The 21820-nt window shown below is 35.6% G+C and overlaps 1 protein-coding gene across 1 annotated transcript; it reads right to left on the reverse strand.

Annotated features, from left to right (window-relative positions):
• Positions 1–1250: 1250 nt before the first annotated feature.
• On the reverse strand, positions 1251–21541 carry LOC6049873. Its single transcript, XM_038254503.1, has 5 exons — positions 21122–21541; positions 10964–11543; positions 9190–10657; positions 1969–2161; positions 1251–1893 (listed from the first exon to the last, which is right to left on the reverse strand). Coding segments are annotated over exons 1-5 (2328 nt in total). The 5' UTR covers positions 21123–21541; the 3' UTR covers positions 1251–1807.
• Between the last annotated feature and the right edge of the window lie 279 nt (positions 21542–21820).

Raw genomic sequence — 21820 nt, forward strand, 5'->3', positions numbered from 1 at the left:
TAATTCGTATGATCTAACAGAACTACGGATGTAGTTAGTTACGCTCCTTCCAGGATGTTCCTTACGTGGACGTCAACCGAAGAGCACGCAACAAGGTCATAAAATAATATAAAAATTAAAAAAAAATAAAAAAAAATGTTAAAAAATAAAAAAAAAAATTAAAAAAAATTAAAAATAACAAAATATAAAAAAAATAAAAAAAATATTTTTTTCTAAAAAAAATAAAAATAAAGAATTCTAAAAATTTAAAACAAGAAATCTTTTAACAAAATAAAAAAATCAAAAAAAAATAAAATTTTAATATTAAAAACTTTTAAAAAATTTAAATGGAAAAAATAATAAAAATGTTTATTATTAAATTGAAAAAAAAATAAAAATTTGAGAAAAAATAAAAACAAAATAAAATTTAAAAAAAAATAAATAAAACAATAATTTTTGAATTTGTGAATATTTGAATTTTTGAATTTTGGAATATTAGAATTTTGGAATTTGAGAATTTTGAAATTTTAAAACTTTGTAATTTTGATTTTTTTTTTAATTTTTTAATTTTTTGTAATTTAGAATGTTTAAATTTTTAAATTTTTAAATTTTCATGTTTTTGAATTATTAAATTTTTGAATTTTTAAATTTTTAAATTTTTGAATTTTTAAATTTTTGAATTTTCATTTTTATTTTTTGACCAAAATTTAAATTTTTGAATTTTTTAATCACACACAAGAGCAAACATACAAAAATCTCCGAAACACGCATTTAAAACTTTGCCCCCGGCTTGCCGGTACTTGTCGGGTATCAGAAAATGAGTACCCGACAGGTACCATATTTTTTTCTACAGATGAACTTGAGATCAAATTTGATACCTGCTTTGCAAACTCGAGAGCAAATAACTTTCGACATTTTTGAAAAATGAAATTCTTTGAAATTTTCAATAGGATTAAAAAGTTTAATAAACTTTTAGCATTTCTAGGCATGAATCAACACATAATTATTTATTTTAAAGGTAAACGAAAGCAAAAAATGATAAAAAAAACTCATATTTGCCCCCCGCGGTGGTTTGCAATTTTAGAGGGAACGTGAACAGTAATTAAATAATATTGAACAATTCAAACACTTACCTTTTTGTTATTGCGAGTTTGTCAATGGATAAGTTAGCGTTTCAGGGATTTTCTCTATAATGATTTTGAAATGATAGGTCAATAGTATTTTTTTTTAACTTACGATCTTATTTTATTTTTAACCCAAAAAATGTTTTCTTTTTATTTTTTCTCAAAAATGAATTTAAAAAATATCGATTAAGGACGTCTCCTGCAGTCTCGCTCATATGAACGGCCAAAAAAAGAAACAATAAAATGAACATCCAACAAAACTAACTGAAAACGAAACTTGCACGGCAAGAGGCAAGAGAGAACGATAGCATTCGCACGAAAGTGTTTCTCGTTCGAGAGGTGTGTTTGAAGAAAAATAACAATGAAAAAAAAGGGACTAACACTCGTTCGACGAGCTCGCACACACGTGAAAAACGAAGCTTCTTTTCTTTTTTTCTGGAAGAATCGGTCAGTCGGTTCCGATTGCGCGCAAATAAAAATTCTAGGAATTTTAAACCCGTGGTGTGGTGAGTAGAGTGCTCTCGTGTGTTTTTTGCCTGAGTTTAAACGTACCAGACTCGTCTGTTCCGGATGTACTGACGATGCAGCTTTGCGATTGTTTCTCGAACGATGAGGCTTTTTTTCTCTTCTCTTTTAACAAACTTATTAATTGTGAGGACTTGGGAAGGTTCCAAGACGGGTGAGAGACAACAGTGAAGGCGAACTTACATAAAGTTGTAGTCTCCGTAGCCCATGTAGTACTTGTCGCTGCTGTCACTGTCGTAGAAGAACTGGCACATGTCGACGAAATCTGAAGAAGGAAAAAACAACTCACTTTAGTCACGCTTTCCCATCAATAAAACGATGAAACAAAAAAAAAACTCACTGCCAAGATCCGAGTCGTAGTCCAGACCCCACAGGTCGGAATCGTCGTCCTCGTAGTCGTAGCCCATAAAGTCCTCGTCGTCGCCGGAATCGTCCCCCATCACGTCGTCGTACTCGTCCATCTCGCTGTAGAAGCCCTCGGTCGCGAAGAACGACAGCTCCAGCAGGTGGCGGCTGCTCTTGACGAGGGCGTTCTGCGAAGAAGAATATAAAAGTGTCAAGTTGAAATAACTCTGTGCTATGGCAGCGTAGGTTGGGAGGCACGTCGACGACAGGTTTTTATCGTTATTTTTTCCATTGGCAGTTTGACAGAAGTATTCTCGGAAAAAAATCAATTTAATTTTTAATTTTTGAAATAAAAAATGTAATAAAATTATATTTTAAAATAATGAAAAATTAATAAATGATAATTTCTGGAATTGTTGAACTTTTTACTCGATTTTTCAATACTGGAAATATTTAAAAATGTACAGTAGTTGTTCGGTAACTGGGCTGAGAACGTAGCCCAGTCACCGAATGTTGCTCGTTAACTGGGCTGAACAAAAAATAACGAGGGGATCACCGATGCATAATATTTTCCAGATGGAATATAAAAATAAAAGTTACTCAAATGTATTTACAATGCTTACTTTTCATTTTACTTTAATTGTATCTTGAAATTAAACAAAAGTTTGAAAAAAGTTTTTTATTTATTGAATATGATTTTTGCATCCATTAACCCCTCGGTCATTTTGGTTTGTTTTGGTTTTTTGACGTTTGACTGCTTTTTAACTGGGCTACGGCCCAGTTATCGAGCGCCCAGTTAAAAAGCAGCCCAGTTAAACAACGCCCAGTTACCGAACAACTACTGTAGTCATGCTAAAATGTGAAAGTCTTAAAATTAAAAAAAAACTTTATTCTTTTTTTTATTGTTGAAACAAAAAAAATAGGTTTAAAATAAAAATGTTGAAATCCGTTTTGTAAATTAGTGATAGAAAAACCTATCATTTGGTGATTGTCTCACCAAAACATCAGAGTGCAAAGCGGACTGTCAATTTAGCACGCGAGTTCTCTTTTTTTTTATCTCGTGATTGACAGCAAGAGCATTCTCTTTCTATCATTCTGTCTCTTTTCATCGTTCACGCACACTCGCCGAAGATTCTTTTGTTTTCTCAGAACACCGCAATGAATGAACGCTAGTGGGGGAGTGAAAATCGACCACGCGTAACGTCCCGGTCAACTACGTTGGTACAATTTGTTTTGTAGCGGCTTTTGTAGCTACGCTCTGTTGAGGAGGGATGATTGTGAATGAGACTGACAATTTTCGATTCTGAGAATCTCGCGAAAAAAAGAAGAGCTTTTCTTGGGGTTTCTTGGCCAAAATAATTAGACTCGTATTTTTTTGTTTGGCCATTAGGGTGACCGTGCTAGGTGATTAGCTATTTTAGAAAAATAGTAAGAAGTTTCAAAAATCTAGCTTAACATTTGAAAAAGTCGGATCGGATCGGATCGATCGGAGAACTTTTATTCGGTTTATACTCTTTTCAAATGGAATTGCTGATGGTAGAATTTCAGGAAAAACATTTATTTAGGACTTCAGAATTCTCAAATTAAGAAATTTGAGGGTTGTTACGGGAGAGTCGAAAAAAAAATCCGCGCCGACCTAAATTCCGAAACCGCGCGAAATCCACGCCATTTAAAAAAATATCGCGACCAACATTTAAGAAATTTTATTTTTTAATGAGCATGAGCATGAGCATGAGAGATCACCCATGGTTGCCCCTCCGTTGCTGAACAGAACCGTAATATCCTTTCAGCACTACTGATTATATGCTTCGACGATCTAGTGGTGTTTCCCTTATCAACAGCATGTATGAATGCGCTGAAAAGATAAAACACCATGATTGCTAAAGCTAGATCAGTTGCGAATAGGTAACAGTCATTGGCCACCAACGGCGCCCGCCATGTCAGTTTGTAGATCTCGATTTTAAGGGACGGGAATGTTAGTTAGCGCAGGTTGCTACTAGGGCAGCTGATTTACTCTGTGCTTACACCCCACATGCGCCAGGAACCTGAAAATTTGTTAGTAGGATAGGGTGTTTGGTCAGGATTCACCATAGAAGATGATGATGCGACCCAAAATCATAGTGTTTGTTGAAAGGTATTATGTTTTAATCTCAAGGCAAGCAATCGGATGCTGCCAACCGGACCTTAAGATGACAGTTTTCGTGAGTTGCGCGTATTCACCGACAGATGGCAAGTGGGTCTCGTCGGAGTCCGCCCATCAAATACGAAACTCAAAATTAGCATAGGAAACTTTTTTTCGTGACGGCTTTTGCGGCACGCTCACTTCAACTGTGCTAGACTAATATTGGAACGTGGCGTAACTTTAAACAAGTTTTGAAAGAAAATGATTCCAGAATGCTTATTTTGTCGTTTTAAACTAGGACAAGGCAAAAACTAAGGTTATTTAAGCTATTCGCCATTTTCAAAAGTTTGGCTAGATAATATTGAAGGCCACCATCTTAGGCCCACTGGGCCCACAAAACGGGGTACGCTCAGTTTGTATGGGAGCTGTCAACATGCACCCGGGCTGGATGCTGCGGATGAGTCATTTCCCGTTTATCGGCTGTTAACTTTTAATTGAAATGGATTTATCTTAGACAGCCGGCTGTGGAAAGATAGAACCAAAATTATTTGTAATTAAATGATGAAGAATTTAACAGTCTGACTTTTTAATTGAGATGTTTTTACGAGTTTTACATGATTCATGTTTAGTGGGGCACTGATTAACGAAGCGAACGACGAGTTACGATGTTTATCGAGCTGAAATGGTATGATAAGGTTTTGTTGTTATTGCACACCGACGACGAACGCGAAAAAACCCTGCGACCCGACCGAAAGGCATCGCAAATAAGACTGGCTCAATTGTCATCGATGACAACCAGAACCAGCCGCACTTTTACACACATACACGCACGCGAAAAAAAAACAAAAAACACACCGACGACGAACGCGAAAAAAAAACACGACCCGACGGAAAGGCATCGCAAATCAAACTGAGGAAATGGAGAGAAAGAAAATAACATAAAAAATAAAACCTACTCACATAAAACCAATCACCCCATGCACACAAATAGCAACACAAAAGAGACGAAAATTATCACGAAAAAACAGAACTGCGCGTCCCAAGAAGCACTGCACTTTTGATGGCATTATTCAATTATTATGCCCAATCACCTCATGCACACAAAGAGCGACACAAAAGAGACGAAAATTATCACGAAAAAAACAGGACTGCGCGTCCACCGAAGCACCGCACTTCTCTCCACACAGGCACCGCACTACTGATGCCATTATTTAATTATAATGACCAATCACCCCATGCACTCGAACAGCGACATAAAAGAGACGGAAAATAACACGAAAAAACAGGACTGAGCGTCCACACAGGCACCGCACTACTGATCATTTAAGAAATTTTATTTTTTAATGAAGAAAAACTAATTCAGAAAGTACTTGATTTAAAAAAAAAACTCGTTTTATGTTTAAAGGCTCCAAAAGAATGAAAGCAATAAATCCATTAAAAAAAAAAAATCCTCAAGAGACGGTCAAGGCAAGGGTCATGAAAAAAAAATCTTCAAAAAAGAAAATACAATATTAAAAAAACCTTCAAATTTAACTTCAAAAATATAACCTCAAAATAAAATCAAAATCTAAAATTATAATATGATAATTTCGAAAGTCTAAATATTTAAAATCTAAGAATTTTTATACAGTTTGTAATCCAGAATCCTCGCTAAAATTTCGCTCCGTAAGAAATTTAATTACTGATATTTAAAATAATGTCTTCTCATAATTTCTAAATCTCTTGCATAAAATAGGACTTCAAAAATTGAGAATTCAAGAATTGAAGAATTTAAGACCTAAGAATTTAAAAACAAAAACATTTAAGAATTTAAGAATTGAAGAATTGAAGAATTTAAGAGTTTAAGAATTTAAGCATTGAAGAATTTGAGAATTTAAGAATTTAAGAATTTAAGAACTTAAGAATTTAACAATTTAAGAATTTAAGAATTTAAGAATTTAAGAATTTAAGAATTTAAGAATTTAAGAATTTAAGAATTTAAGAATTTAAGAATTTAAGAATTTAAGAATTTAAGAATTTAAGAATTTAAGAATTTAAGAATTTAAGAATTTAAAAATTTATGAATTTAAGAATTTAAAAATTTAAGAATTTAAGAATTTAAGAATTTAAGAATTTAAGAATTTAAGAATTTAAGAATTTAAGAATTTAAGAATTTAAGAATTTAAGAATTTAAGAATTTAAGAATTTAAGAATTTAAGAATTTAAGAATTTAAGAATTTAAGAATTTAAGAATTTAAGAATTTAAGAATTTAAGAATTTAAGAATTTAAGAATTGAGGAATTTAAGAATTTAAGAATTTTAGAATTTTATAAGTAAAGAATTAAAGAATTTAAGAATTTAAGAATTTAAGAATTTAAGAATTTGAGAATTTAAGAATTTAAGAACTAAAGAATTTAAGAATTTAAGAATTTAAGAATTTAAGAATTTAAGAATTTAAGAATTTAAGAATTTAAGAATTTAAGAATTTAAGAATTTAAGAATTTAAGAATTTAAGAATTTGAGAATTTGAGAATTTAAGAATTTAAGAACTAAAGAATTTAAGAATTTAATAATTTTAGTATTTATAAGCATAAGAATACTAAAATTATTTCTGATTTGAGATTTTTTTTTCTATATTGTTCTGAATTTGATATTTTTTAGTTTTCAAATTTTGACTTTTTAATTTTGATTTTTTTAAACCTTCAAATTTTCGATTACCCAAATTTTTGGTATTTTGAAAGTCAGATAGCTAAAATTTTGAATTTAGAAATTTCAGATTTTTCAAATTACGATTTTAGAAATTTCGAAAAAAAATTAATATGTATTTTGATTTTTTTATCTAATAAAAAACTATAATTTTTTTTCGAATTTTTGAATTTCTGAAGCTTTGAATTTGGAATGTTCTAATCTTTTTATTTTCGCCAAGAATGTTTAAATATAGAAAAAATAATTTTTCTAATATTCTATTAAATTCCATTCCAAAATTCGAAAGTGGAGGCCCGTTTCTGTTACGTCCAATCAAGCTCATATTTGGCGCCCACCAGAACAAGCCCCAATAATAGTTTTTGTTACACAAATTCTAATGTCTATATCTTCGGGAAAAGTTTGTGATATTTGATTTACAAAATTAAGCATAAATAAGGTTAAAAATCATTACTCAAAACTCAAAAGAAATAAAATATTCAGAGCCGGAGGTGCTAAGAAATGCCAAGAAACATATAAAAAATAATTTCTACATAATCTTCATCTTCATTTTTCAACGTTTGATACAAAGAAAATACAAACAAACATTTTCAGAAGAAAATTCAATTAATAAAAATTATGAAATTCTTCCACTCAAAGGAAAAAACAAATAATCGTAATTCCTGATAGTATTTTTCTTAATAGCTTAAAAGTAATTCTATCTCTCTCAATTGATTTATTTATCAAAATTGCCATCCGCGCGAAATCCGCGCCTGAGCAAAATTAGCCAGCAAATCCGCGCCAGATCCGCGCGAAACGCGCCATCCGCGCGATCCGCGCCGTCCGTAACAACCCTGAAATTTTCATATTCTCGCATGCTTAAATTTTAACTCTGGAGTTTTTTTTTTTTTTTTTTGAAAAGGTCCGATAAACCAAATTTTTAGTTTTTGCTTTTTGGGTGTTTTTTAATACCCCTGCCTCAAGGCGGTTTCAAAAACACCCAAAACGCAAAAACTGGAAATTTGGTTTATTGGACCTTTTCAAAAAAAAAACTCCAGAACTGTTTTAAATTTGAAAAATGTTTATTTAAATGTTTTAATCCATCACTTTTTTTCTTTACGATTTTTTTTTATTCATATATTCCTAAAGTTCTGAATGCCTTATGCGAATTCTGCCTTTCGAATAATTCTGCATTTTGGGTTTCAGCATTTCGTAGGAGACCCAAAAAAATCAAATAAGTTTCGGAGGTCGCAATGGCTGTTGCGACATATTGCAAACTAACCAGAGTATTATACAATTTTAGAAATTTACAAGTTTTAGGATTGTAAAATGTCAAGGTGTTATTAGACTATGACAAACAAACTAACAAACTCGCACTTTTTGACAGTTTGCCTCTGCTTTTGTTTGCAGAAACGTCAGCCGACCATTTGCCTTGTTTGCGAGTTTGACAAACACGAAAAAGCACGAGTTTGGATGTCATAGTCTGATACCTCCTTAAGTGCATTAGAATTGTTTAAAGCTTTAACTCTCTACAACTCAACCCTCCCCTTTAGACGGGCTTCGATTTAAAAATCGCCAAAAATCCATTTTTCAACCAATTTTTGATCTTTAAAAAGCATTGGAAAGAAGAACTCTTACAATTTTAGAAAATTTATGGGTTGGAAGTTTTACTTGTTTTATGTGACTTTGCCAATGTTTTTAAAAATGTTTTTTTTTTGGGATCCATTTTGGCTGAGTTTTTTAACTAACATTTCCTATATTTTAAGTAAAAAGAAGTATGCAGTAATTTTTCAAGTGTCCAGACTATGCCTCTACGACTTTTTTTTACGATTTAAATGATGGTGGTGCCATTCTATTGCAGAAAATGTGAAAAACAAGCAAAAAATTGAAAAAAGTGATTTAAAAACGTGAAAAAATTAGATAAGCAAAATGTAATTATATTAGGTGGTAGAATAGGCCAAATAATATTAAAAACAAACATAAAATAAACCAGTTAAACGCAAATTAATATACTCAAAATGAAACAAGAAAAACATAAAACAAGAGAAGGAAAGTTCTTCGTAGAACAAAATTTGCTCAAAATGACCTCCTAAACACGCGTAAAATAAAAATTTTCGAAAGAAATATTGTGCTGTAGAGGGTTAAATTTGTAATGACTTGAACTTTAAAATTATCAAATGTGTTACATTTTTGAATACTCGCTTCAGGCTTTGTGACCACAATATTCGGGTTCAGGAACTTTTGAACTTCAAAAGAAAATTATCTAAAATTTAAAAAATCTTATATTATAAACCATGTTAAGAGTTAACCAACTTTTGAAATTTAGAAAGTAACCGCCTTCTAAGGTCGTACAGACGAAATTTAGGTGGATTAAAAAAAATTTTCAACACACTGATTTCAAGCCATTACCATTCGTTAAGCCCCAATACTCACATCATTAATCACCGGACAGATGCTCGTCTGGCCGACGACCATCCGCAGCGTGCGGGCCGGCCGCGTCACGCCACCACCCCCGTGCGCCGCCGCCTGCTCCTTCAGGATATCGATCGCCGAAAAGACCAGCCCCTCGGTAATTTGACAGTACGACACGTCCAGCTCCCTCAGGGCCGGATTCGCGCGGATGAACTCGATCAGCTGCTTGTCGCTGACGTTCGTACAGCCGGCGATGTGCAGCTCGACAAAGTTTCCCTTGTGGCACAGTTTGGCCAGGTGCTCGTCGGAAAAGTCCAGCTTGTAGTTGAGCTTGAGCTCGCGCAGGGCCGTCAGCGAGCACAGCAGGTTGTAGTCGACGGAGGTAAAGATGCCGTCGGAGAGGTCCAGGTGCTCGAGCTGGTTCGACTCGGCGAAGGCTTGCAGGATGTGGTCGATCGAGGCAAAGTTGTTGATCTTGAACTGGACTTTGGTGAGCTTGGGTAGTTTGGCGATCATGGCCATGGTGGCGGGTTCGACGTTGTCGTACAGATTGTTACAGATGAGGTGCTGCAGCTCGAGCTGGTTGGTCACCAGGGATTTGACCGCTTCGGTGGTGAGCCGACTGCAGCAGTTTATGTTGAGGAATTCGAGCGTTTTGTTCCGCTCGGAGAAGGTGCTGAACGGCTTTCCTTGGATGTTCTGGCAGCTTTCCAGGTTGAGATACTTGAGGTTTCGAACGGCCTTCAAGCACTTGCCAGTGATTTCGCTGTTTTGCGACAAATCCAACCGCTGCAGGTTTTTGGCTTGGCCCAGGCTTCGCTCGATGCTGTCCGCGATTCCGCAGTTGACCAGTCGCAGCGATTCGAGCGTTTTGAACACGCCTTCCAGGGTCTTGAGTGCGTTTGGCTTCAGCGTAAAGTCGTGAATGTCCAGCTCCTTCAGGTTGGAACAGTGCTTGGGAATCAGGTACAAAATCCGTACCCCCGGCTTGGCGAAAGTATCCCGCGTAATAATCAAGTGCTCCGCGAACGGACCCAACTCCATGAGGATGTTCTTAGCGTCCAGCATCGTGAGGTACGTCTTCTTAGGGCACACATTGTCCAGATCTAGTTTCTTGTGTCGCTTTAGCAGGTCACAGCAGACGCCCTCGAAGCGGGTGCAGGTCTTCTTCAGTGCCAACAGATCCAGCAGGTCCACCTCGGAGAAGATCGTCATCAGACAATCGTCGTTCAGCTGTAGGATGGTGAAACCTTCCGGCGTTTCCGATGCGTTGCTTGAGTTGTGATCTGCGGGCTGACCTCCGTCAGAAGTGACCGTCGATGTTGTGTTTGTTGTGGTAGGTGCGCTTGAGCAGCATGGTTCGGCTGGCGGTGCGGCGGACGAACCGGATTCCTCCTCGGCTTGCTTCTTTATGTACGCCTCCTGGTGCCAGCTGTCCGCTTTGGCAATGTAGCACTGGTTACGCAGTTTGAACTTTTGCTGCAGGCATCTGCAAGTAGAGCAACAAGTTGCGGTAAATAACCCAATCTAATAAATCATTGCAGATGTTATCACGCTTTTGTCGCTTCCCAGTCCTACTAATCGTGTCCCTACCGAAAGCACACAAAAAAGATCGAGGTCAAAGTAATTTCCTGCTCACTCTGCATGCACAAATCCCTGACACAGTTCTTCCCTTATTAAATCGATACCGCACCCGGTTTCCATTCTTCCCTAAAAGAAGGAGAGAGTTCAAACACCTTTCCTTTCCCCCTCAGGTTGGTCTCAAGACATTCCGTAGTAGAAAATTCATACTCACATGGCCGCATCCTCGCATTTTTCAAACGACACGAACGCGTACCGGTTGGGCTGCTGCCGCTGGTACCGCTGGGGTCGCCCCCGCGTCTGCATCCCCCTGTGGTCGTCCTCCCCGTCGTACGAGTTGTTGTTGACCGCGGTGTGCAACCGCACCTGCTTGATCGGGCCAAACTGGGCAAACAGCTTCCGGACGCTTTCCTCCGTGACCTTTTCCGTCTTGAAGCTCGCGTAAATCGTGTTGACCTCGATCTGATCCTCGGTGAACACAATCTTTTGCCGAACATCGCGTCGCTCAGTCGCTCGCGTGTCCGACCGCCCTCCACCCGTCTCGGCGTGCCGTCCACCGGAGGAACGGCCCTGCATCCGGCTGAGCGCCCCAATCAAGGCCATCTGGCGAAAGATGTTGATCTCGTCATCATCGCTATCGCTGTCGTCCTCCTCGCTGTACGCGTTGTACTCCGGCGGGATGACAAAGGCCGGTGGCGCTGGCGGAGGCGGCCCAGCTGCTTGGTCACCGCCGGCGCGAGCGCCTCCGCGGCGACGGCCACGGCCACCCCGTCCACGTCCGTTACGGCGACTCACTGGGTGGAGAAGGACCGGGAGGGAAGAAACGATTAGGGATACTATTTTTTCTTGTCACGTAATATGGTTCTCTTAGCCTAAGTAGTCCTGATAACCAAAAACTTTGCCGAAGACACCAAATCAATAAGGACCTGAGAAAAAAACTAGTTTAAATATTTTGTCGGAGCGTTTATTACGGTATGTCCACGCATCCTTCTTCTTCTCTAGATTTTGGGAATCCGTTCTCAAAATCTGGAGTTTTTTTTTTTAAATATTGGACCGCCTTGAGTCAGGGTTTTTAAAACACCCAAAAAGCAAAAACTGAAAGTTTGGTTTATTGGACCTTTTCAAAAAAAACTCCAGAAATCTTCTCTGCGGTAAACACAACATAGAAGAGCTGGCCGCTTTAATGCTTGTAATGCATTGTCTGGTGGTCTCGGATGTAGACTGAAACCCAAGGGGGTGGTGTCAGAACAAACTGACAGTAGACTCGTCCGTCACCAAAACCATACTAGCCCATGCAGTTGTATTCGTGAGTAGCCCCTGTCTGAAACTAGGCCATACATTTATGTTAATGAGTAGCCCCTGTCAAAATTTTCTGGTGTTTAGTAGTGTTGGTAATGTTTTAGTTTCATTAAGATCTGCTGAAACCTTGATGGTTTGACACCAACTGTTGACAAACTGGTCACTTTTAAGTTTGACACCCTCTTTATACAGAGCTCACAATTACTACCAAACGCCACCCGAACTGTCACTTTTTACACAGGACTCACACTTACTATCAAACCAATCATTTGGTAGTAAGTGTGAGCTCTGTATAAAGAGGGTGTCAACCAAATAAAAATTACGGGTCTTGTTATTTTGGCCAAGAATCTCCCACGCAAAATTGAGCTAAATGGGAGAACTTTAAAAGTCTGGATCCTGCTGGTCTCATCCTGCGGAATCGCTTAAATATTTATCAACATAAATTTAGACAGAGTGTAATAAATTTTAAATTTAAATATTATTATGAAATATGAACATACATCTACTTTTTCGCAAATCAATTTTTCATTTTTTTTTTTTTTTTTTGAGAGGGTGATCCAGCCGCACATCGTTGATGTCGAAACCTCTAAACTGGGCCCTCGTCCTGTCACGTCCGTCAGTAGTCTTGTCGTACATTACAACTAGAATCAGATCTGCCAATGAATTAGTACACTTCGACCAAATAAACACTGACGCTGTATGGATCTGACTCTAGAATAAATGCACAGTTGTGTGTTATTCATAAGTCCAAAATGTTCAATTATTCATATAAGTCCAAATATTCATTTGCGGATAACTACCTAACTTGAATTGAATACAAGATTTAAAGCAACCTATCCGAAAGCTACTCTTATCTCAAATCCCTGACATTTGAATTAATAGCCAAAAAAAACGTTTCTTTTAAAACCTGTCTGGCTTCTTTTAAAAAACAAAAAAAAATTAATAACAGTTCATATTTTACAAGTCGTGAATTGAAAAAGAGACGACCATTTGATCGTCAGAGTTCCAGTAGATCCTCGATTCGCAACAATGGTCGATACAATCATAATCCGACAACCGTTAGTTCAACAGATCAACGAATTTAGTCCGATATCACTTCACTATTGATTGATCGAGACTCTATGGAAGTTTTGACAAATCAGAATGGTTTTTATGCTACTTGAATGAAAATCACCGATTCTGATAGAATTACTAAATTCACTATTCCTAATTTTGTCCCTAAAAATTAAATGCAAAATATAAAAAAATATATTTATAGTTAAAATCCTAAATTCTACAAAAACTATTTTTTTAAAAACCCGCATCCTAACCTGACACCCACATTAAGATAGGGAAAAATCACATATCGTCACCATCGTGCTAACTTGTCGTACGTGCATTTTAGGCCAAATTGAGTTAAGAACGCCATTTTGTGCAGCTCACAATGCCTCACCTTTTGACCTTCACAGATTCCCAAAATTCGATTTCAATCCTGAGATATTCAACAAAAACCGAAAAAACTCCGTGCATTTTTGTCACTTTACATATAAAAGTAGTTTCAATCTTGTCGTGCTATCTTGTCACTCCATGAAAAATGATGTAAGTGCGACAAAAGGCCAAAGGGATTTCAGGCCAGGAAAGTCAGGATGCGTTTGTCGCACGTACAAGCTAGACTACCGTAAACATTTGTAATTATAACTCGGGACTCCAGCAACCAACTTCAACCAAACTTTGGGACAATGCACAGAATGGTGAGCCAAACAAAACGTGTTTGTTATTGTTTACATTGCGTGCTCTCGTTTTTGAATATTCAAGGTCAAACATTAAAACGCGTTTTTCTCGGAACGTCAAAATGGCGGGTGCGACAAGATAGCACGACGACGTCGATATGTAGCGGTTCATTGTACAAATGTGATATTTCCACTATCAGAGAACCTCCTTGTCTCGATGACAGCTTACCGGCCATCGATTAAGCCCTGAGACTGCGCCAAAGTGGGTTCTCGCAGCATGAAGTGGTGTCCATGTGTAAAAATGGAAGCTTCAGCAACATACTGAACACTTCGATTTTAATTCCACATCGAATCAAATCATACTCTTTGCCAAACAAGCATCGAACCTATGACACTCATTATGACAAAGCCCAGGGCATCGCAAATCAATTTTTCATTGCATTTTTTGTTGAGTCAGGGTTGTTACGGGAGAGACGAAAAAAAATCCGCGCCAAATCCGCGCCGACCAAAAATCCGAAACCGCGCTAAATCCACGCCATAGAAAAAAAAAATATCGCGACCAACATTTAAGAAATTTTATTTTTTAATAAAGAAAAACTAATTCAGAAACATTTGATAAAAAAAACTCATTTTATGGATAAAGGCCCCAAAAGAATGATAGTAATACTGCCCATATTTGGAAATTCGGCTATTATGCCAAATCAAGTATTCCGAGAAAAACGCGTTTTAGTGTTTGTCACAAAATCTCCGTCAAGGCAATTTCCCATAAGAGTGGCATTTGGTTTTTCGCATCGGCAGCTAAGTCTAAACACTATTTCAGTGAAATTAAAGTTCCAAGAGATGCGTTGGAACATCCTCTACCGCCTGGTGCGAATATCTCGTTTTTGCAAAAGTGGATATTAGCCGTTTTTTCAATGGTGGGCAGAATAAATCCATTTAGAAAAAAATCCTTAAGAGACGGTCAAGGCAAGCGTCATGAAAAAAAAATCTTCAAAATAGAAAATACAATATTTAAAAACTCGCAATTCGCAATTTTCAGTGTAAGAACGGGCCTTGACCGATCTTATGCACCAGGTTCCCGACTAACACGCACTGCCCTTACACCTACATCTCACCCTTGCTCTGAGTCAGTACGAGCAGCACGCTAGAACACGCTTTGAGTGTTCTTGCCAGACATGCACACCTTCTTTTCCGGTTACGCATTTTAACTCGGCCGGGGGTGGTACATTAAGTAGGGTTTGATGTAAGTATATGCGCCTAACCATGTATAGTGTGCCTATCAACTTTCATTAAAGCAAAAACTGTTTTATTTTTAGTTTGAATTCAAAAACTTATTGTTATTTACTGTGTATTGTTTTCTCCTGAAATCTTCCCTATTATTGAGTCTGTTTATCTGTTGCTATTTCTTTTGTCGCGGTGTTTTGTTACAATTTTTGGTCCTAAGCATGTTATAAAAGTTTACCAAAAATACAATACAGTAGTTGTTCGGTAACTGGGCTGAGAACGTAGCCCAGTCACCGAATGCTGCTCGCTAACTGGGCTGAACGAAAAATAACGAGGGGCCAACGATGCATAATATTTTCCTAATGAAAAATAAAAATTAAAAATACTCAAATTTATTTACAATGCTTACTTTTCATATTTCTTTAATTGTGACTTGAAATGTAATACATGTTTGAAAAAAGTTTTTTTTTATTTGTTGAAAAGGCTTTTGGCATCCATTAACCCCTCGTTCATTTCGGTTTGTTTTGGTTTTTTGACGTTTGTCTGCTTTTTAACTGGGCTACAGCCCAGTTATCGAGCGCCCAGTTAAAAAGCAGCCCAGTTAAATAACGCCCAGTTACCGAACAACTACTGTAGTAACAAATGTGTTAATCCTTTAACCATTCCATAAATTGAGTAAGGGCTCAAACCTCACTTGTTTGAAGAAAAGGGTGAAGATTGATAACAATAGACTGTAACAGAGAATTATTTTATAAAAATTAAGAATCAATAGTAAGAGAATGATGAGCGTATTTTAAAGAATAAAATGAGAAGCTAGATGTATTAGATGTAAAATTGGACAATAGTTAATAAATAGAGATACAAAACAAGCTTAGATTATAGTAATGATAATTTATAGGACAGATAAAAAAATGTTCAAATACATAAATTCGCAATAAAATCAAAAAAAGATTAGGCAAATGATAAATAGACTTGATATTACTAGTACATTAAGGACAAGTATATTTTTAAGGAAAAAACACAAAGTTTGTTACAGCAGTATCTATCAATTGATAGAAAAGAGTGGAAAAGCTTTGAGAGATAAGAGAATCAAAAGTTAGTAAAATCAAAATCAAATGATGGATATTAAACAGAAGAATCAGTGAAGCATTGAGAATCAGTAGAGCAAAATAAAAATAGGAGATGGTGGTAGCTGAGAATGAAGGGAAGAGAAACCCGTTGTGCGATGTTTCAGGTACATCCACAGCAGTTGACTCAACATACTGCGAATCAAAACAATACCGTCTACAATCACAAATTACTTCCCTTTCCCACATTGTCGCGCCCCTTTCTTTTAGCCGTCTCGACTCTGACCCGCGGTGGTCAAAGGTTTACGTTCCGTTTCCACAGGCCACCAGCTAGGTCATCATGAAAACCAAGCCAACGTGGAGGTAAGAAAATAGGACACTCGCAAGGAACCAGAGCTGTACTGTTCTGATCAAGATAATTCGGATGATCTAACAGAACTACGGATGTAGTTAGTTACGCTCCTTCCAGGATGTTCCTTACGTGGACGTCAACCGAAGAGCACAAGGTCAGTGCCATTGCATGCTCTTAGGTATCAATCCTTGGCCTGCTAGAAAATACAATATTTAAAAACCTCAAAGTATTACTTCAAAAATATAACCTCAAAGTTAAATAAAAATCTAATATTATAATATGATAAAATTTTAAATTTCGAAAGTCTAAATATTTAAAATCTAAGAATTTGTATACAGTTTGTAATCCAAAATCCTCGCTAAAATTTCACTCCGAACGAAATTTAATTTCTGATATTAAAATAAATGTCTTCCATAATTTCAAAACCTCTTAAATAAAATAGAACTTCAAAAAATGAAGAATTCAAGAATTTAAGAATTTAAGAACTAAGAATTTAAAAATAAAAACATTTAAGAATTTACGAATTTTAAAATTTTAGAATTTTAGAATTTTAGAATTTCAGAATTTCAGAATTTTAGATTTTAAGAATTTCAGAATTTTAGAATTTTAGAATTTTAGATTTTAAGAATTTCAGAATTTTAGAATTTTAGAATTTCAGAATTTTAGAATTTTAGAATTTTAGAATTTTAGAATTTTAGAATTTAAGAATTTAAGAATTTAAGAATTTTAGAATTTTAGAATTTTAGAATTTTAGAATTTTAGAATTTTAGAATTTTAGAATTTTAGAATTTTTGAAAATTTTTGAAAATTTTAGAATTTTAGAATTATAGAATTTTAGAATTATAGAATTTTAGAATTTCTAAAATTCTAAAATTCTAAATTTTGGAATTCTAGAATTTTAGAATTTTAGAGTTTAAGAATTTTAGAATTTTAGAATTTCAGAATTTAAGAATTTAAGAATTTAAGAATTTAAGAATTTAAGAATTTAAGAATTAAAGAATTAAAGAATTAAAGAATTTCAGAATTTCAGAATTTCAGAATTTCAGAATTTCAGAATTTAAGAATTTAAGAATTTAAGAATTTAAGAATTTAAGAATTTAAGAATTTAAGAATTGTAGAATTTTAGAATTTTAGAATTTAAGAATTTTAGAATTTTAGAATTTTAGAATTTTAGAATTTTAGAATTTTAGAATTTTAGAATTTTAGAATTTTAGAATTTTAGAATTTTAGAATTTTAGAATTTTAGAATTTAAGAATTTAAGAATTTTAGAACTTTAGAATTTTAGATTTTTAGAATTTTAGAATTTAACAATTTAAGAATTAGGCCGATGCAAATATTTAAAAAAGCTTTTGTCCTTCGGCCCTGGCAGAGGTCAAGGGGGGGCAAAAAAATAAAAAAATATAAAAATTTAAATAACAAGCCATAGTCTTCACATTTAAATGAAAAAAGTATCTTAAAATGCATTTTACACTAGTTCAGTTGTTTTGCAATCATTAGTTTTCAAAAAATCTAAGATCTGACAAAAACAAAAATTGTATCGAAAAAAAAGATTTTGCATCGAAAATTTTCAAAAAATCTTAGGATTTTTTAATAAACCCAAACATGCTAAAAATGATTTTAAACGCAGAAGAATGTATTTTAATTTGATTTCAGCTGGTTGCACTTGAATTTTCATTGAAATTTTGAAGTTTATTGCAAAATATTTTTTTGCCCCTGATTTTCGGGCCAATTTTGAAGGGGGTGACAAAACTTTTAAAAATATTTGTACCAGCCTTAAAGAATTTAGGATGTAAGGATTTTAGAATTTAAGAATTTTAGAATTTTAGAATTTATAAGCATAAGGATACTAAAATCATTTAAGATTTGAGATTTTTGTTTCTATATTGTTTTGAATTTGATATTTTTTAGTTTTTAAATTTTGACTTTTTAATTTTGATTTTTTTTTAATATTCAAATTTTCGATTACTCAAATTTTTGTTATTTAGAATTTCAGATTGCTAAAATTTTGAATTTAGAAATTTCAGATTTTTTAAATCACGATTTTAGAAATTTCGAAAAAAAATATTTGTTTTGATTTTTTGTTTTTGTTATTATAAAAACTATGAAAACAATTTTTTTCGAATTTTTGAATTTTTGAAGCTTTGAATTTGGAATGTTCTGATCTTTTTATTTTCGCCAAGAATTTTAAAAATTTAGAAAAAAAAATATTTCTACCGATTAAATTCCATTCCAAAATACGAAAGTGGAGGCCAGCTTCTGTAACGTCCAATCAAGCTCATATTTGGCGCCCACCAGAACAAGCCCCAATAATAGTTTTTGTTATACATTCTAATGTTTATATCTTAGGGAAAAGTTTGTAATATTTGATTTACAAAATTAAAAATTTAATAAATCCAGTATAAAATTAAAAATAAATAAGGTTAAAAATCATTACTCATCATCATTACATCATAACATATAAAAAATAATTTCTACATAATCTTTATCTTCATTTTTCGAAGTTTTGAGTTCAATTAGTTGGGTGGTGACGCTCGGTCAATTATGTGGCATTGTGTGTGAAAAGAAAAGAATTTTATTTCGTGTTTCATCCTGGTTGGCTTACCCACAAGCAGAAGAAAATCAGTTCAATTTGTTGGGTGGTGACGCGCGGTCAATTATGTGGCATTGTGTGTGAAAAGAAAAGAATTTTATTTCGTGTTTCATCCTGGTTGGCTTGCTCAAGTCCTTCCTACATCATCGTTGATCGGGAGGCACGACGTCGTGTGAATTGTTGCATTAAAATAAGTTTAAGTGTTACTGTAAATGACTGTAAAAAAGTCCTTCCTATATCATCAATGTCGTCTGGGTAATCGTGATGAAAAATTACATTTATTCAGTATTTAAATACCTGTGCGCGAGTGTTTTGGTGTGCTAATTAGAAAGACCTTCCCATAGCATCGTTGCTCGGAAGGCTCGCCGACGGGTTTGTTATGAAAGTCCTCCCCATAGCATCGTAGCTCGGGAGGCATCGAAAAGCCAATACCTTATCCTACTAACCCAAAAAAATAATCACGTGATGCTTGAAGGAGATGCTGTGGTTTCAACGGTCTCAAGCGGTATCAACAAGTATATAGCGAAAAACTATGTGCTTGATGAGTCTGCAACTTCAACTATCGGACTAACATTCCTCCCTTTTGTTGAACTGCAGGCTTCTTGGGAGGGCGCCGGTATTGACTAATAAAGTCAGGGTCTTCAGGGGTTAAACAGTGAACGCGACGGTAACATTTCAAAAAGCATTATGTACATTTTGACACTTTCTGGGTTATTGCATATTCTGAAAGTACTCCTAATAAGCTACCTCTCCACCAAAAATGAGCAAAAGTTACTTCAGTAAAGTCTGTTTAATCATGATTTTAAATAAAGTAACATAAACAAAATCTCTGCCATCAGCAGTCCCTGTCGATATAGCCCTGTCAATCTGTCAAACAAAAGACTACATGAACCTCGTGACGAAAAAAAAGCAACATGAACAAAGCGCCATGTACATTCGGCGAAGAAAACGAATCATAACAAACCGCTCCCTCAATGACAGCAGGGTGATATAGACGTTGGTGATTTCAAAAGAAGTTATGTTTGTTTTTCTCAAATAAAATTACGGAACTAATGTTTTATTGAATTTGGATGATCAAGTATCAATAAAAGCAACGTTTTCCATCGTTTGTTATCATTAGAACATATTATTTTGCTTTTATATTAAAATGGGAATTGAAAATGGATGCTCAACATTCTAATGCGTTTTTCTCAAAACGCATGGTTTGTACATGATGCTTTTTGAAATGTTGGCGTCGAACGGATGGTTGGCTCCCACTGATCATTTTTGATTCATTGTTTAACTTCAGCTGATCTGTCAATAACGGAGTAGCAGCTCATTGGCAGTCAACCATGCTCATGCTCATGCTCATGCTCATCTTCATTTTTCGAAGTTTCGTACTAAGAAAATACAAACAAACATTTTCAAAATTGCCATCCGCGCGAAATCCGCGCCTGAGCAAAATAAGCCAGCAAATCCGCGCGATCCGCGCCGTCAGTAACAACCCTGAATCTAATACAAACGCTGCCAGACGAGTTTTAAGCGATTTAAAGAAGACGTTTTTGTATGAAAAGATTTTTATCAACAACTTTAACGGTCTATAGCGATTCTTTGACCTTAACCGATTTCGCTCAAAATTGGCCCAGTTGCCTAAGAGGGTTTAGCTGAGGTTGTTTTTTTTTCTTAATTGTCACCCTATTGTTGATTGATTTATTCAGACATGACTTCATAGAGTTTTGGCCCATACAAAAATGGTATGTAAGTATTCTAAAATCTGTATATTGAGAAGCAGTTTTCTGATCGATATTTTAGGCATTGTAGAACTAGAAAAGCGTAGTTACTTTAAAATGAATTTTCACGTTTTGCAAACCTTTAGGCACCTAGATAAACTTGTTTTTTTTATTGTTGTCCGTTGTTTCGTAAAACAAACAGTAATAACTATTATAGAGTACTTTTTCAAAACAACCAATCCGCCATGGGTTTCCTGTGGACATAGGACATTTTGAAAAAGTAAGCGAGAATAATTATTTTTCGAACAACAGTTTCACACATTTTTTAGGTTAAATCAATGTCTCCAAACAACTTCCAAGGACAACTCTTTCCCCCCGTCTTCCCCTTGTGATATGATTCCCCTCAGACGAATAAACTCACTTTTCCGGCCAGAACCATCCACCGAAGAATCCGCGGGAAATGACGCGTGTGGTCCCGCCCGGACTCGTCTAGATCGATGCAAAAACTTCCGTCGGTCTCCTCTTCCGCCGGATTCCACTCCACTCGCGCCGGAACCAGACGATGACAATCGGCCAACTTGGATGTCGATCAAAATCAGAGAGCAAAAGAAAAACGTGTTTCCGCAAACTTTTCGCCAAAATCCGCCTAGAGTGGCACCTTCCAAAAGCCACCAAATTTACGTAGCAGCACTAAACGACCGAGCGCGGCGAAAGCAAAACTTGGAATTTGGAATCCCTTTTTCTTCGACGAGCAAAGTGAAACACATGCAAATTTCGCGATCAATCCGAATGTGTCTGTGTGTCGGTCTGTTGCGGGACCTTTTCAGAGATGGCAGCTGGCCCTGCTTTTGCTTTTGTTTTCGCGGCTTTCGTGAGGGAAAGAGCGGGAAGGCAACATTCTCTGCGTGTCTCACTCTGACCAACACAAGCGAGCGGTGCGTTACGATTTTGCTTCGACTCTTTTTTGTTTTGTTTTTACGGAGCGTTACGTTAACGGTGCTAACCGGGGCTGTTATTTTGAAAGGTAACACGAGTTCAACAAACAAACAAAAGGTGTCTACCTTTTGTTTGTTTGTTGAACTCGTGTTTTCAATCTTGATTGTGAGAGGGATGAACACTC

The sequence above is a fragment of the Culex quinquefasciatus genome, chromosome 2, assembly GCF_015732765.1.
Source record: "Culex quinquefasciatus strain JHB chromosome 2, VPISU_Cqui_1.0_pri_paternal, whole genome shotgun sequence".
NCBI classification, from domain to species: domain Eukaryota; kingdom Metazoa; phylum Arthropoda; class Insecta; order Diptera; family Culicidae; genus Culex; species Culex quinquefasciatus.